At 46.1% G+C, this 12,841-nt stretch overlaps 1 protein-coding gene across 1 annotated transcript; it reads left to right on the forward strand.

Moving 5' to 3' along the window:
• Positions 1-796: 796 nt before the first annotated feature.
• LOC146789075 (uncharacterized) lies at positions 797-9,983 on the forward strand. Its single transcript, XM_085629978.1, has 10 exons — positions 797-944; positions 1,088-2,548; positions 3,340-3,432; positions 3,678-3,782; positions 4,384-4,493; positions 4,667-4,861; positions 6,118-6,280; positions 7,755-7,920; positions 8,411-8,505; positions 9,898-9,983. Exons 1-10 carry the CDS (start codon positions 797-799, stop codon positions 9,981-9,983), a joined length of 2,622 nt encoding a protein of 873 aa, XP_085486104.1.
• Positions 9,984-12,841: the final 2,858 nt, after the last annotated feature.

The raw sequence follows: 12,841 nt of genomic DNA on the forward strand, positions 1-12,841 counted from the left end.
ACATGTCTTCCATCTCAACTACTGTCCTACTCACACGTCTTCTATCTCACCCACTGTCCCACTCTCGCATGAGTCTTCTATCTCACCCACTGTCCCACTCTCACGTCTCTTCCATCTCACTCACTATCCCACTCTGGCATGTCTCTTCCATCTCACTCTCTGTCCGACTCTCAAATGTCTCCTCCATCTCACCTACTTTCCCACTCACGTGTCTTTCATCTCACCCACTGTCCTAATCTCACGACTTCCATCTCACCCACTGTCCCACTCCACATGAGTCTTCTATCTCACCCACTGGCCCACTCTCGCATGTGTCTTCTATCTCACCCACTGTCCCACTCTCACGTCTCTTCCATCGCACTTACTGTCCCACTCTGGCATGTCTCTTCCATCTCACTCTGTGTCCCACTCTCAAATGTCTCCTCCATCTCACCTACTTTCCCACTCACGTGTCTTTCATCTCACCCACTGTCCTACTTTCACGACTTCCATCTCACCCACTGTCCCACTCCACATGAGTCTTCCATCTCACCCACTGTCCCACTCTCACATCCTGTTGCCATCGCACCTCTGTCTGATATTAGGCCTCTGGCTCCTGTCCCACCTCCTGTTCCCCATCTAACCCCGGGCACCAATCTAATCTGGGTCTTACCCACCCAGCTACCCGTCTTCCATCTCATTCTTACCTCCTGCCCCTCTCACCTCCTGTCCCACTCTCACCTCCTATCCCACTCTCACCTGCGGCTAATTTCTTGTCTATTGACCATTCTCCCCTCCCCCAGGTCTGCCGCTCACCATGGAAGGCTTCGCCTCTGTGTACTACAGTGAACCATCCGTCATGGGCTTCCTCGCCAACGTCATCAGCGCCTTCCTGGTGGCCCTACAGAACTTCTTTTCCTTCCACACCAGTGTGAACGCTGAAGGGGTGGAGAACATCCTGGCAGGTGAGTGTGGCAGCCACAGATCGCACAAAGAGTTTCAGGTGGCGCTGGGATAACATGCATAAAACACTTGGAGGGAGGGGGTACACACTCGCGCACACAGACACACACACCCGTGCTGACAATTCATGTGTTATCTCTTGCAGGGGTCCATCTCATCCTGATTGGAGGACTGACACAACTCATTGCAGGCTTCCTGTGCTTCCGGAAGTACGATCACCTTGGAAGCACCGCCTTTGTGGCATTCGCCGCCCTCTGGAGCAGCTACGGGGCTACACGTGTCGTCCTGGGAGCGTATCCCACCATCCACAACATCACACAAGACCTGAACATTTCTAATAGCCAGACCATCATGGCTGCCTCCCCTCTTCCGGTCAGTGAGAGCGCATTAGCAGGGCTGGTGGCATACACCGCCGTCGCCTTCATCCTCTCCTTCTGCTCGGCCACCGTTAACTACGTCATGCCTTTCGTGTTTGGCGCCATCACCCTCACACTGGTCTTCGAGGCAGTGGGGCTCTTCGGACAGTGGGCTCTGGTGGTCTCGGGGACCCTGGAGCTGCTCATTGTGTTGTTTGGGTTCTATGGCGCCACTGCCCTGCTCCTGAAGGGCCTGACCCAGAGGAATGTCCTTCCAGGCTTCGGGAACCCCATGTTCAGCGTCTTGCTTCTGGGCTCGGCCAACAGCACCTCTTCCAGTGGCATCGGGGAGGAGACCAAGAAGAACTCCAAGTACGCTGAGCCCATGGCCTTGGGACACATCGCTGACGCGGTGGCCTCGCTCATCTTTGCCTTTTATTGCTTTGGGTACATGAAGACCTTCTACATTGGCGCCATCTGGGTCAGCATCAATGCGCTGTCCCAGCTCTGCGCCAGCTACTACAGTTACTTGAGAGAAGACGTCTACCACACCACCAAGCTTGGACTCCACAGCCTGTTCTGGTTGCTGATGTCCTGGGAAGAGTTCATCCTCACGGTGCTCCTCTCGGGGGACAATGTGGACAAGAGCCGAGCGGGCATGGTGGGGGGCTGGTTCTTTCTGGTCGCTGCTTGCATCCTCTGCCTGATGTCCCTCAACAGAGACCTCCTGGAGGTGCTGCAGAATTCATGCTTCCTCCTCCTCACTGTCTCCACCCTCCAACAGATTCCACTCCAGGGATCCCATATCTTCTTCGGAGTGGTCTGCAGCATTTACACAGCCACCTCCCTCTACGCCACTTTTGCCAGCCTCATTAACTCCATCGCTGACAAGTCGTTGATCTCTACTGGACCCCAAGTGATGTCATCAGCTATGCTCCAGGAGTTGCTGCTGTGCCTGAAGCGCGTCACCAGCAGGTCTAAGGAGGGCCAGGAGGTCAGCACTACCAGATGCCAGCTCCCTGATGCCCTCTTCTTCATCTGCAATGGCTTGGCCTCACTCTCTGCCATCCAGGGGTCCCTCGATGACCATACCAGAGCCCACCTCTCCATCCCTTGGGTGCTGATCCCTGGTGCTCTCTTCCAGTTGTATGTCTGCAGGATCGTGGTCCAGAGAGGTCGAAGATTTGGGTCGGTCCTTCCATTCTGTTATGCTGCTGTATGGGCCACATGGGCGTGGCTACGACTTGCAGGTAACTTGTGATCTCTTAATCTTATTCTTTACAATGTGCAAAATGTTTGCCGAAAAGTCCTAGGGATCCAGTGTCATGAAGCTTCTGTGTGGTTTAGATTATAAGGCATACCAGTAGGCATACCAGTGGGGGTGATGTATATTTGTGGTTATTAGTTTCATTTGTAGTAGCCACGCATGCAGGTAGTTTCTTGATGACATCACATGCAGTTCTTTTTCTGACTGGGGGCCCTTGTAAGCAGTGACCTGTAGAAGTACCGGCTAGGGATCATATGTGATGGCTGCCAGGTGGAGGGCAAAGGGTGGAAGAGGAGTGCAGCTGGTGGCCACTAGGAGGGGACTAATGACTTATGGAACTATTAATGGATCTGGATAAACTATTGTTGATAATCCATTTGTGGGAAGAACCAATAGTTATTATCACCTTTGTTCAAATAACTGCTAATTTCTTGTACCCGGGGGCATATTTACCAGAATTAAATTATCCCTTGTCTTCTGACACATGCGAGAAAACAACTTAAACTGGGATTAGGTGTTTCGAGAAGTGTGTTTCACCAAATCAGGGCGCACCTGTTTACGATGAGGTGGAAGATACAGTTTTACACATCATCAGAAGACAATATCCAGCACCATGATTGGCTGTTAGATGAGTGAGGTGTTGGGCAGTATATGGTCCTCCTTCATCCCTTGTCTCTGGTCCTAGCCATCTGCTGCCTTTGAAGGAAGAGCTCCTTCCTCTGTTCTGTTTCATCCATGACTAACCCTCTGCCCCTCCTCCTCTTCCCTCTCCAGGTCCCCTGCTGAATATCCACGTCGCCAGTTATGGTGCATTCACTGTTGGTGCTGTCACCTTCCTGGTCATCAATGTCTTCCTGATGTCCTTGGGTAAGTCTCTCCGGATACTGATGTCCAGTCATCCCTCTGTTGAATACTTGAGGCCCAGGTGCCCTAACAGACAGCAGCTGCTTCCGGCTGTAGTGGGTACGGGCCGGTGTCTGTCACTCGATGGTCCTTTGTTCTGGGGCATCGTAGTGTCCTCATCTAAAGACTTGAGCAACTGTGACCCCCACTGACATCTGAAATATGTCATATCCGACATCTGACGCCATCCTGTTCTGCTTGTTCCACAGTCGCCTATGCCAACGTGGTGCTGGTGCTGCTCGCCCTGCTGATGGAGGTGGTGATGGTCTGTTTCCTGCTCTTCACCTTGGAATGCCTGCCCCTCGCACTCGAGAGTAAGTGGACACCTTCCACTGTGGGTTCCTCTTCTGTGTTAATGCATGCCAGTGATCTCCAAAGGGTAATTCATGATAAACAGGCAACTTCTATCAAGTGCCATCCCGAGTCCACCTGTAATGTGTTGGGGGCTAAAGGGAAGTGGTCTGTAGAAAGGACTGGAGTGTGTCTGACAAGCCTGGCTCGAATGGAGTCAGTTACAACCCTGACATTTGTCTGGTTCTCTGCCAGACCTCCACATTTCTTAGTTTTTGTATCTGTCTCTCCACTGCTGCCTTAACATCACCGTGTTATAATACGAAGAGTTGGGGTGAGCCCCATAACCCAGGGAACCAGGGCAATTAAGTATAAACCAACAAAGGGGTTCATGTACCAGTTTAAATGCTTTACCACACTTAATTTCATACAGACCGAAGTAGAGTGAAAAATTAATCTCTGTCTTATGTTTATATTTTATCTGGGTGGCATTTACCTTTTTTAAATCCCTCCTGAAGGAACCCCTGTCTTGGTTTAACATCAACGTGATCAGCACGCGCCTCTTTTTTTGTTGATAATATTAAACTTAAAGTCTAATTTTCCCGTCTTTGTGTGTTTTATTAGTCACAGTATTGTCCGTCTTCAGTCTCGTCTGTATCTACGGGGCAGCGGCATCTCTTGGAAACTGCATTTTCACCAAGGACCTAATTCCCATGGGACCACCTCTCTTCAAGGTACAGTGATAAGTACATGCAAAATTACTATTCTTAAATTAACACTCAGTTCCGATAAATGTGTCTCTCAAATAACCAGTCTTTAGTCCTCTAACTCTGGGATGTGCATGTGTTGCTCAAGGACAGCTGTAGGTGACGCTGTCTCACCCCTTGTCTGCTCTTTGCACTTTTAGGAAACAAAGTCAGAGGAGAAAGTTGAGGCGTCGGACTCCTGCGTGTGCCCCGATTCCTATCGCACCAGCAGTCTAAGGACCATCGCTGCCCTGCTGGACCAGGGTGGGGTGTGCGGAGTCCCCACAGACACGGTCTACGCTTTGGCGGCCTCCTGCAAACACCCTGAGGCCATCCAGAAGATATACACCATCAAGGTGAGCACCGAGGAGCGGACTTCCGCAGAATTTACCCGAATAGTTAGAAATCACCCTGCGGGCGGAGACATTGTCATGGAAACGTCAGGGTAAAACCATTCTGCAGAGGTGTGATTACCATGGTGATACCAGCCTAGAGTATGTACAGTTGGATATATTGACATGGAATTTACAGGGTAAAACCATTCTGCAGGGGTGTGATTACCATGGTGATACCAGCCTGGAGTATGTACAGTTGGATATATTGACATGGAAAATACAGGGTAAAACCATTCTGCAGGGGTGTGATTACCATGGTGATACCAGCCTGGAGTATGTATAGTTGGATATATTGACATGGAAATGACAGGGTAAAACCATTCTGCAGGTGAGGGTTTTCATGGTAATATCTGCCTAGAAAGTTCCAACTCCAAAACGTAAAAAAAAAAAAAGAAAGCAGCCAGGTTAAAGGGTAGCTTGTCATACTTTGGGGGAGAGTGAGATGGGGGTGATAAGGGAAGTGTGGGCTCCAGTCCACACATAGTCTCAGGAGAGAACCCTGCTTTAGGGGCAGGAGATCCCAGCGAGATGCTATCACGTGCACAAGAAAGATACTAATGCCCCAGATTACACAGTGACTCTGCATTCTCAGACTGTGCAGATTCCATTGCATTGAACTCTGTGGCCAGTGTCTGTCTGCTATAGGACATTAGAAAGAGAGTAACAGAGAACAAGGGAACCCTGTGTGCCAAGAGGGACCGAGGGCAATAGTGGCATTTGTAGCCCTAGGTGCTACAAATGCCACATAGGTCCCTACCAAACAACATAGGTGAATAAGCACAGAACTACAATTAGACCTGTGTGGTACTTCCAAATGGAAAGGATTGTATTTATTTAAACATGCAGTAAAAAGGAACAATAACATTGACAGTCCAGTGGGTAATGTGACGGGTAAGGAAATCAACAGATTTCCAGACCTCAGGAATTTGCATCAATATCTGAGATTAACGATACATATTTAGAACAGTCACAATGCCAAAAGACAACTCGTGTTCAACATAAATCATCATACATTAGGAGTCACGGTGTAAGTGTCATTAGAAGGCAATACGGGCTTTTAACTTGTACAATCTGTTGGCTAGCACTAGAGACATTTAGTTTATTTACAGAGGTGGTGTGACTGGGTCTAAGGATCCTGCACATAATCTCTGACGGTCCTGCCCTCCCCCTTCTCTCTCTAAACCATTCATTACTTCCCTCTCTTCCATCCTCTGCAGGACCGACCCCTGGAGAAGCCCATCTGTATCTGCATCTCCCACCTGGACCAGCTGCGGGCCGTGAGACCCCCGTTCAGCCTCCTGTTGTGGGACTTCATGGCGAGCGTCTACCCTGGGGGTATCAGCTGCATCGTCCAGAAGGGGGAGTGGCTGAAGAGGATGGGTATGTGTGACCTCTTCTGCATGGGCTGTTTCTTTGTCAAAGAAAGGTGGGCTGGGGAGGCTAGAGGGGTGAGGGCTACAAATGCCAGAAATTGTGCCTGTGGAAATTCAGGGGTGTGCTCACTTCATGTATATGCTGCTTGTCTAGATCATGCTTTACTCACCCCCCCCCTCCATGTGTACCGACCCCCATCTCTTGCAGGAATTACTTCACCCCTTAAGGTCTACAGAACCCCATCTCAGGTCCTATTGTATGTACATATCAGAGTTCATTCAGACCCTCCTAATATATGCATACCCCAGTTCATGCAGATATTACCTGCACGTTCACCCCTTGATATCTACAGACCCCCATCTCATGGAGGTATCACATGCACATGGACCCCCTGATGTCTACAGACCCCCATCTCATGCAGGCATTGCATGTACATTCACCCTCCTGATGTTTACAGATCCCCATCTCATATAGCTATTGCATGTGCATATCAGGGTCCAGTGACCCCCATTCTCGAGGTCCCTATAAGATGGAGCTATTGCATATACATATCAGGGTGCAGTCCCCCCTTTAATGTGTAGCCACCTCAATCTCATGCAGGTATTACATGCACATTCACCCCTAAAGCACACAGACCCCCCATCTCATGTACCCATTGCATGTGCATATTATATATATTATGTATATATGTGTGTGTGTGTGTACATGTGTGTAAACCAGACGAAGAAATATATGTGACTCGCACAATTCCTGACTAAAACATTAATTAAACCCTGCAGCAATGACAAAACAAAGAAAGGTTGCGTTCGGTATACTATGGCTGTATGAGAAAAAATGTTTTGTGTGTTGCGTCAGTGTACTTTTCAGTTGTAAAATAGTCCCTTGCGCAGACAGAATGATATATCAAACAGCCATAAAATTATGTAAGACAGAAATACTTTTTTAAAGAATGTTTAACATTATGTATTGCAGACAGCTGGCCTCTCAAGATATAACAAACAAATGTGTGCATGCCTTTCACAGTTTTTTAATCAGCCGCAGTCCGTGCAGGTAACAGCTGTGGGGCGGTGGGGCCGCGTTGGTGGGGATATCGAGGGACCATGCAGAGGGAAAATTATTTATTTATTTAATTTCCCCTCTGCATTGTCCCTCGAACCCCCCCCAACGCGGCCCCACCACTGTATCCTGCATGGACCGTGGCTGTTTGAAATGCTTTAGAAGAGCTTCTTTCATACTAAATGGACAATGTGTGCCCACTGCACAACTAGAGCAATCACGTCTTCAAGGACCTTCATCAACTCTTGATGTTCCGAGGCTAGACCATTCAAACATCTGCTCAGATTAAGCACAACCAAATGAAGGCGCCACTGTACAGCAACTCTGTTCATGATGCTGAGAAAATAAATAAAGTCAAACTCAAATGCTCAATCACTCACACCTGACTTGTTGCTGATTCATTTTTTATGTTCTCCTTCTGTAGGAGTTGGACCAGCTTATGACATTGTGGGCACCAAAGACTCCATCATGATCCGAGTGCCGGACCACACTATCTCTGCCCACCTGACCGACATGACCGGCCCTCTGGCCATCACTTCTGCCAATCCCAGTGGGGAGTGTGACAGCACCCGCCATGACATGGTCATCTCGTGAGTACTCATTCAGAACAGGGGCTGAAATCAGGAAAAGGTTGTGAGTGGGCCTTCTGCGTAAGAGATGGTGCCTGGGGTTTGAGAGTTACTAGATGGCTGCTAGGAGCTGAGGGCAGGGGCAAGGATTGTGGAAGGGCGTGAGCTGAAGATTCTGAAAGGTGAATGGAAGAGTGTTGGAGTATCGATGGGCGGTGAGCTATTTTGAATGAGTTTAGGCTTTTTTAAGCATATGACTAGACTGGTGCTACTGAAAGGTGAAAGGAGGGAAAAGGGTGTTGATGATATCTCATGCATATGTTTTAGGGTATTTGAGATGCTTGGCATAAGCCTATATGTGGGTGCATTAAACACAGGTGTGTTTGACTAGTTGAGCTTGAGGTCAGGTAGATGTTTGCCTTCCTCTGACTTTCCCTTAATCCCCACCACCTGAGCCTTTGTTGATTATTTCTTTAAATTACTAATTTTGTATTTCTGCTCTGTGTTTCAGGCGTCTACGGCACAAGCTGGAGGGGGTGCTGTGTGATGGGGACTCCTACGAGATGGTGGGCTCCACGGTGGTGAACTGTCTGAGAATAGACGAAGGTGGGTCTTAACCAATGCTTGTTTCTGTTTCATCTCTGTCCCCTGCTATTCCCAAACTAGATCAGTTGCATCCTTGGATATGAACAGGGAGCTCTGCACCCCCACCCCTTCCCACCCGCCAAACACCTGCCATGAGATTTGGGAAAAAACTGTCCGGATCCAGTGGATTCCTGGTGTCCAAGGCATACAGACTTACAAAGCCCAGAATGAATGGACAGTTGAAGCATTAAAGGGGCTAAGATAAATGCGTAACAAAGAGATGCACTTTATTGAGCCCCTGAGGAAAACTCCAAGCGCGTGTTCTAAGTTTGCAGGGATGCCACCGGAGGTTTCTTACCTCTGCCAAATCCTGACCCCTACTTTAAACTTTACAAGCATTTCTCTTTATCATTAGTCTGCACTATTGGTGTACCATCTTGCATAATTTGTTTCACAAAATTTTGCTAAAATTACATGAACGGTGTGAAATTCAGTTCGCCTTTATCTTGCATGAAATTTTCATGGTAGTATATACCATACATTAAAAAGTCACGTTAGATACTGGCAGAAGACTTAATCAGCAAAAAATGTCTCTTACGGAGGCATTTTATGCTCAAAACCATCTCCAGTAAAGAAGAAATGATGCAAATTGCATACTGCAAATTCATCAAATTTAGTAATAGTGCTTACAAATTCACTCAGACTTAGCACATGGACCCAGAACCTCCCTCAGTAAGACACTATTCCCCAAGGCGGGATCTTTTATTTTTTTCCCCAAACCCATTGTTTTTTCTCAGGGACAATTCCACGCCGCCCAAGTTACCCAATGACTGAAGGTCCTTACTCTAGTCCCATCTGTAAGTAGAGACCTCAGAATCACAGATTCTGACATGCAGATTTACAAAATATTGCCCATGCACAAATATACACAAATGTCTATTTAAAGAGCATTAGACCTGTTAAAAATTCCTAATTCCAGTGAGACTCACTCCATAATTATTGAAGTATAGATTTAAGTTACTATTCCATCTCCTGTCTGAATTTATTGGCCAAGTGCTTGATAGTGAGTTTACTGTGGGTCGACATTTTTGCAGGGGGATTGTTGTTTGTGGTAGATATTTTGGCAGTGAAAGATTTCGAGTCTGTATTTTAGCAGTTTGTTGTTTCCATGATATCCCACCCTGCCCCAGTCATTCAATGTCTCCTTGAGGGCGCAGACCCCACGCTTTCTCCAGTCAGTATATGCCATGTGAGAGGGCGGTTCCCTCCTGGACTCCATCACCCATTGGATGATGAGGAGCCAATCCCTACTGTGCTCATTATGCTTGTCTCTTCCCTTCTCTCTGCTGCTCACAGACCTCAGAACTCTCTAAGCCCTCTCAATCTCATGCTGTTGTGCTTCTTCCTTTCCAGGGATCCTGAGCATCGTGAGGGAGGGCTGCGTCCCCACCACCCACATCATGCAGACGTTCGAGCGGGTGAAGAACGCGCAGGTGTGAAGCTACCACTTGCTACGACAAGTCTTGTTCTACTGACCACAACAGCATCTGCACAAGACCTGAGCCAGCTGCCATTTGCACTTTATTAACCGGAAATAGAAGTATCACAATCTGAGGCCGGATGTCCGCGCCGAGCTGAAGGGAAGACATTGCCAGAACAGACTTACAGACGGCAGTGGAGCCGGGCATTCCTACAGACAGCTCACAATACTTTTTTGTCAGGATGCTTCAGTTTGATTGATTTGCAGATATTTTCTACCCTTCACACTCCAACAGGGCATTGACCTGAAAGTCAGCGCTTGGTGATGTGTACAGCAACAGATCCTCGATTCCACGCCCTCAGGATGCAGGGGCACAAATCTAATGTATATATACTGTTGCATTCTGTTTGTGTTCTTTGCTTGTACATTATATTTAAGGCTCCCGGTTTTATGGTATTTATTTTTTGGCCATTTCCATCTGTATTTATCCATATTTATTTTTGGGTCATTCTATCTGTATTTATCCAAATTTATTTTGTGTTTTGCGTGTAAATGAAGTTATAAAACTGTGCATTTCCATATCTATTTAAATGATAGACGCACAATCATACTTTGATGTCCGTCATGTTTTAGCTATTTAAGCTACCCTTCACACTCTAACAGGGCATTGACCTGAAAGTCAGCGCTTGGTGATGTGTACAGCGACAGATCCTCGATTCCACGCCCTCAGGATGCAGGGGCACAAATCTAATGTATATATACTGTTGCATTCTGTTTGTGTTCTTTGCTTGTACATTATATTGAAGGCTCCCGGTTTTATGGTATTTATTTTTTGGCCATTTCCATCTGTATTTATCCATATTTATTTTTGGGTCATTCTATCTGTATTTATCCAAATTTATTTTGTGTTTTGCGTGTAAATGAAGTTATAAAACTGTGCATTTCCATATCTATTTAAATGATAGACGCACAATCATACTTTGATGTCCGTCATGTTTTAGCTATTTAAGCTGCCAAATGTTACATAACAATACATCCACTGGTAAATACTAGCATTATACCATAAATGTATTTTTTTACCCTCTGCCCTAAAGGAATTTTAATTTATAGCTGATACCGATGTTGTTGAAAAATTCTATTTATTTTGTTACTCTTAGGATGTCTGGTCCTGTCAGACCTCTCACCATGTTTGTGTGACAGAATACTGTCAGATCCAGACATCCCATATTGTTGCAAACAGAACTATTGGCTTCACTGGATGGTGCCGGCCACCCAATCGAGAGGAGCTTCAAGGATCACTGATAGAAGGTTTTGAGTTTTAGGGACTAACACATAGTATTTAACTTATTTAATATATTGGAGTTTGTATTTATTGAAATAAAATTGCCCTTAAAAAGAAACTGTCTTTTCTCTTTGCTGTCAGGGGTACACTTTACCATGAATCCTCCTGTGATGCAGCTGTGAAAGAAAGGTGTCATGTATGTGTGAGCGTGTGTGTGCAATAATTGTGTAAAATTCAGTGGTATAAAACCCATATTTAACATGAAGTTTGGGAAATATTTCATAGTTTTCATTGAAATATGAGTTTTATCATCATAATCACAGCCCCAAAAAGCACTCTGCATCAGACCTTTACCATTGTCTGGGCTACTAGAATTAGACTCAAGGGAGAACAAAAATATGTGTCATGGCTATCAAAAGTAAGAGGAAATAAAAGGCAAATTATGTAGCACATTCTCTGAAAATATTATTTTTATCCATTTGAGGTAGAAACAATATGTTCTGTTGAAATCCGCAAATTATGTGTTAAATGTGATAAATTCCGCAGTAAACGCTGCAGCCACAGAATCACATAAATCCAAAACCCTTCACCGTTGCCCATTATTTTCTAAGAGTTATTATTAATGAAAGGGAAACAAACCCTAAACATTCTAATTCCAATCAGTGCCCATTAAGAGAACAGGTTTTTGCCAGCTAATTACCCCATAGAAAACATCAAAACTAAAGAATGCATAACAGGTGACTTGTAATATGTTCCATTACTGACATATATAGATTTGCTGTATTGCCACCTCGGAGTTCTGGCGACATTTATAGACCACTCAGCCTTTGGACACGTGGTTTAAGGAGTGGCAATACAATATTGCAATAGCAATGCTGGTTATGTTATGTACAGCATCTAGGTTTAGCAGAAAAGCACCACGATGCTCCACATAAAGAGAAAAAATTACTAATATGTTAGACTTTTACCGACTAATGCAAAATACAGCAAACATGATCTGCACACGATATTCCGCTGAACGCTTCTGTTCTGATTTCTCCATGTAAAACGTACGTTGAATTTACTAATCAGACCTTGTCACACAAGAATATGAGAATAATTTAATTGGATGCAGTACCGACCTTTTACCCGTTAATCCCTATAAAACTCTTCTCACCCTAATTAACAATCCCACCAATACATGTCTTCATTTCTGTGGATGCATTTCGCTATAAGTCATCCTCCAACGTTCCATATGCACTTGAACAGGGAAACAATATAACTCGAATGACACCTTGAAAACTTCCTGTCCTAGCTCCGCCTCTGACAGGTGTTTCACCTCTGCTGACCATGTCTCGTACATGCCATATCCTACCCTGCCTCGGGCCACATCCCTTCGAAACAGTGGACAACTCATTTAGACTGTAGCCCCCCAGACTTCCTATTGTGGGGCTCATCACCTCATAATGGTAACTTCCTGGAATTTATTCACTCCTCCTTGACCAGCCTCCTTTGCTACAATCCACAACACTTGGACTGACAACACAGCCATTGTCGTTGATCTGCTCCATGCCATTGACTGAGCACATCTGAAAGCATTGAAGCAACAGGCTCAA

Source organism: Triturus cristatus, chromosome 10 (assembly GCF_964204655.1).
Source record: "Triturus cristatus chromosome 10, aTriCri1.1, whole genome shotgun sequence".
In the NCBI taxonomy this organism is placed as follows: Eukaryota; Metazoa; Chordata; class Amphibia; order Caudata; family Salamandridae; genus Triturus; species Triturus cristatus.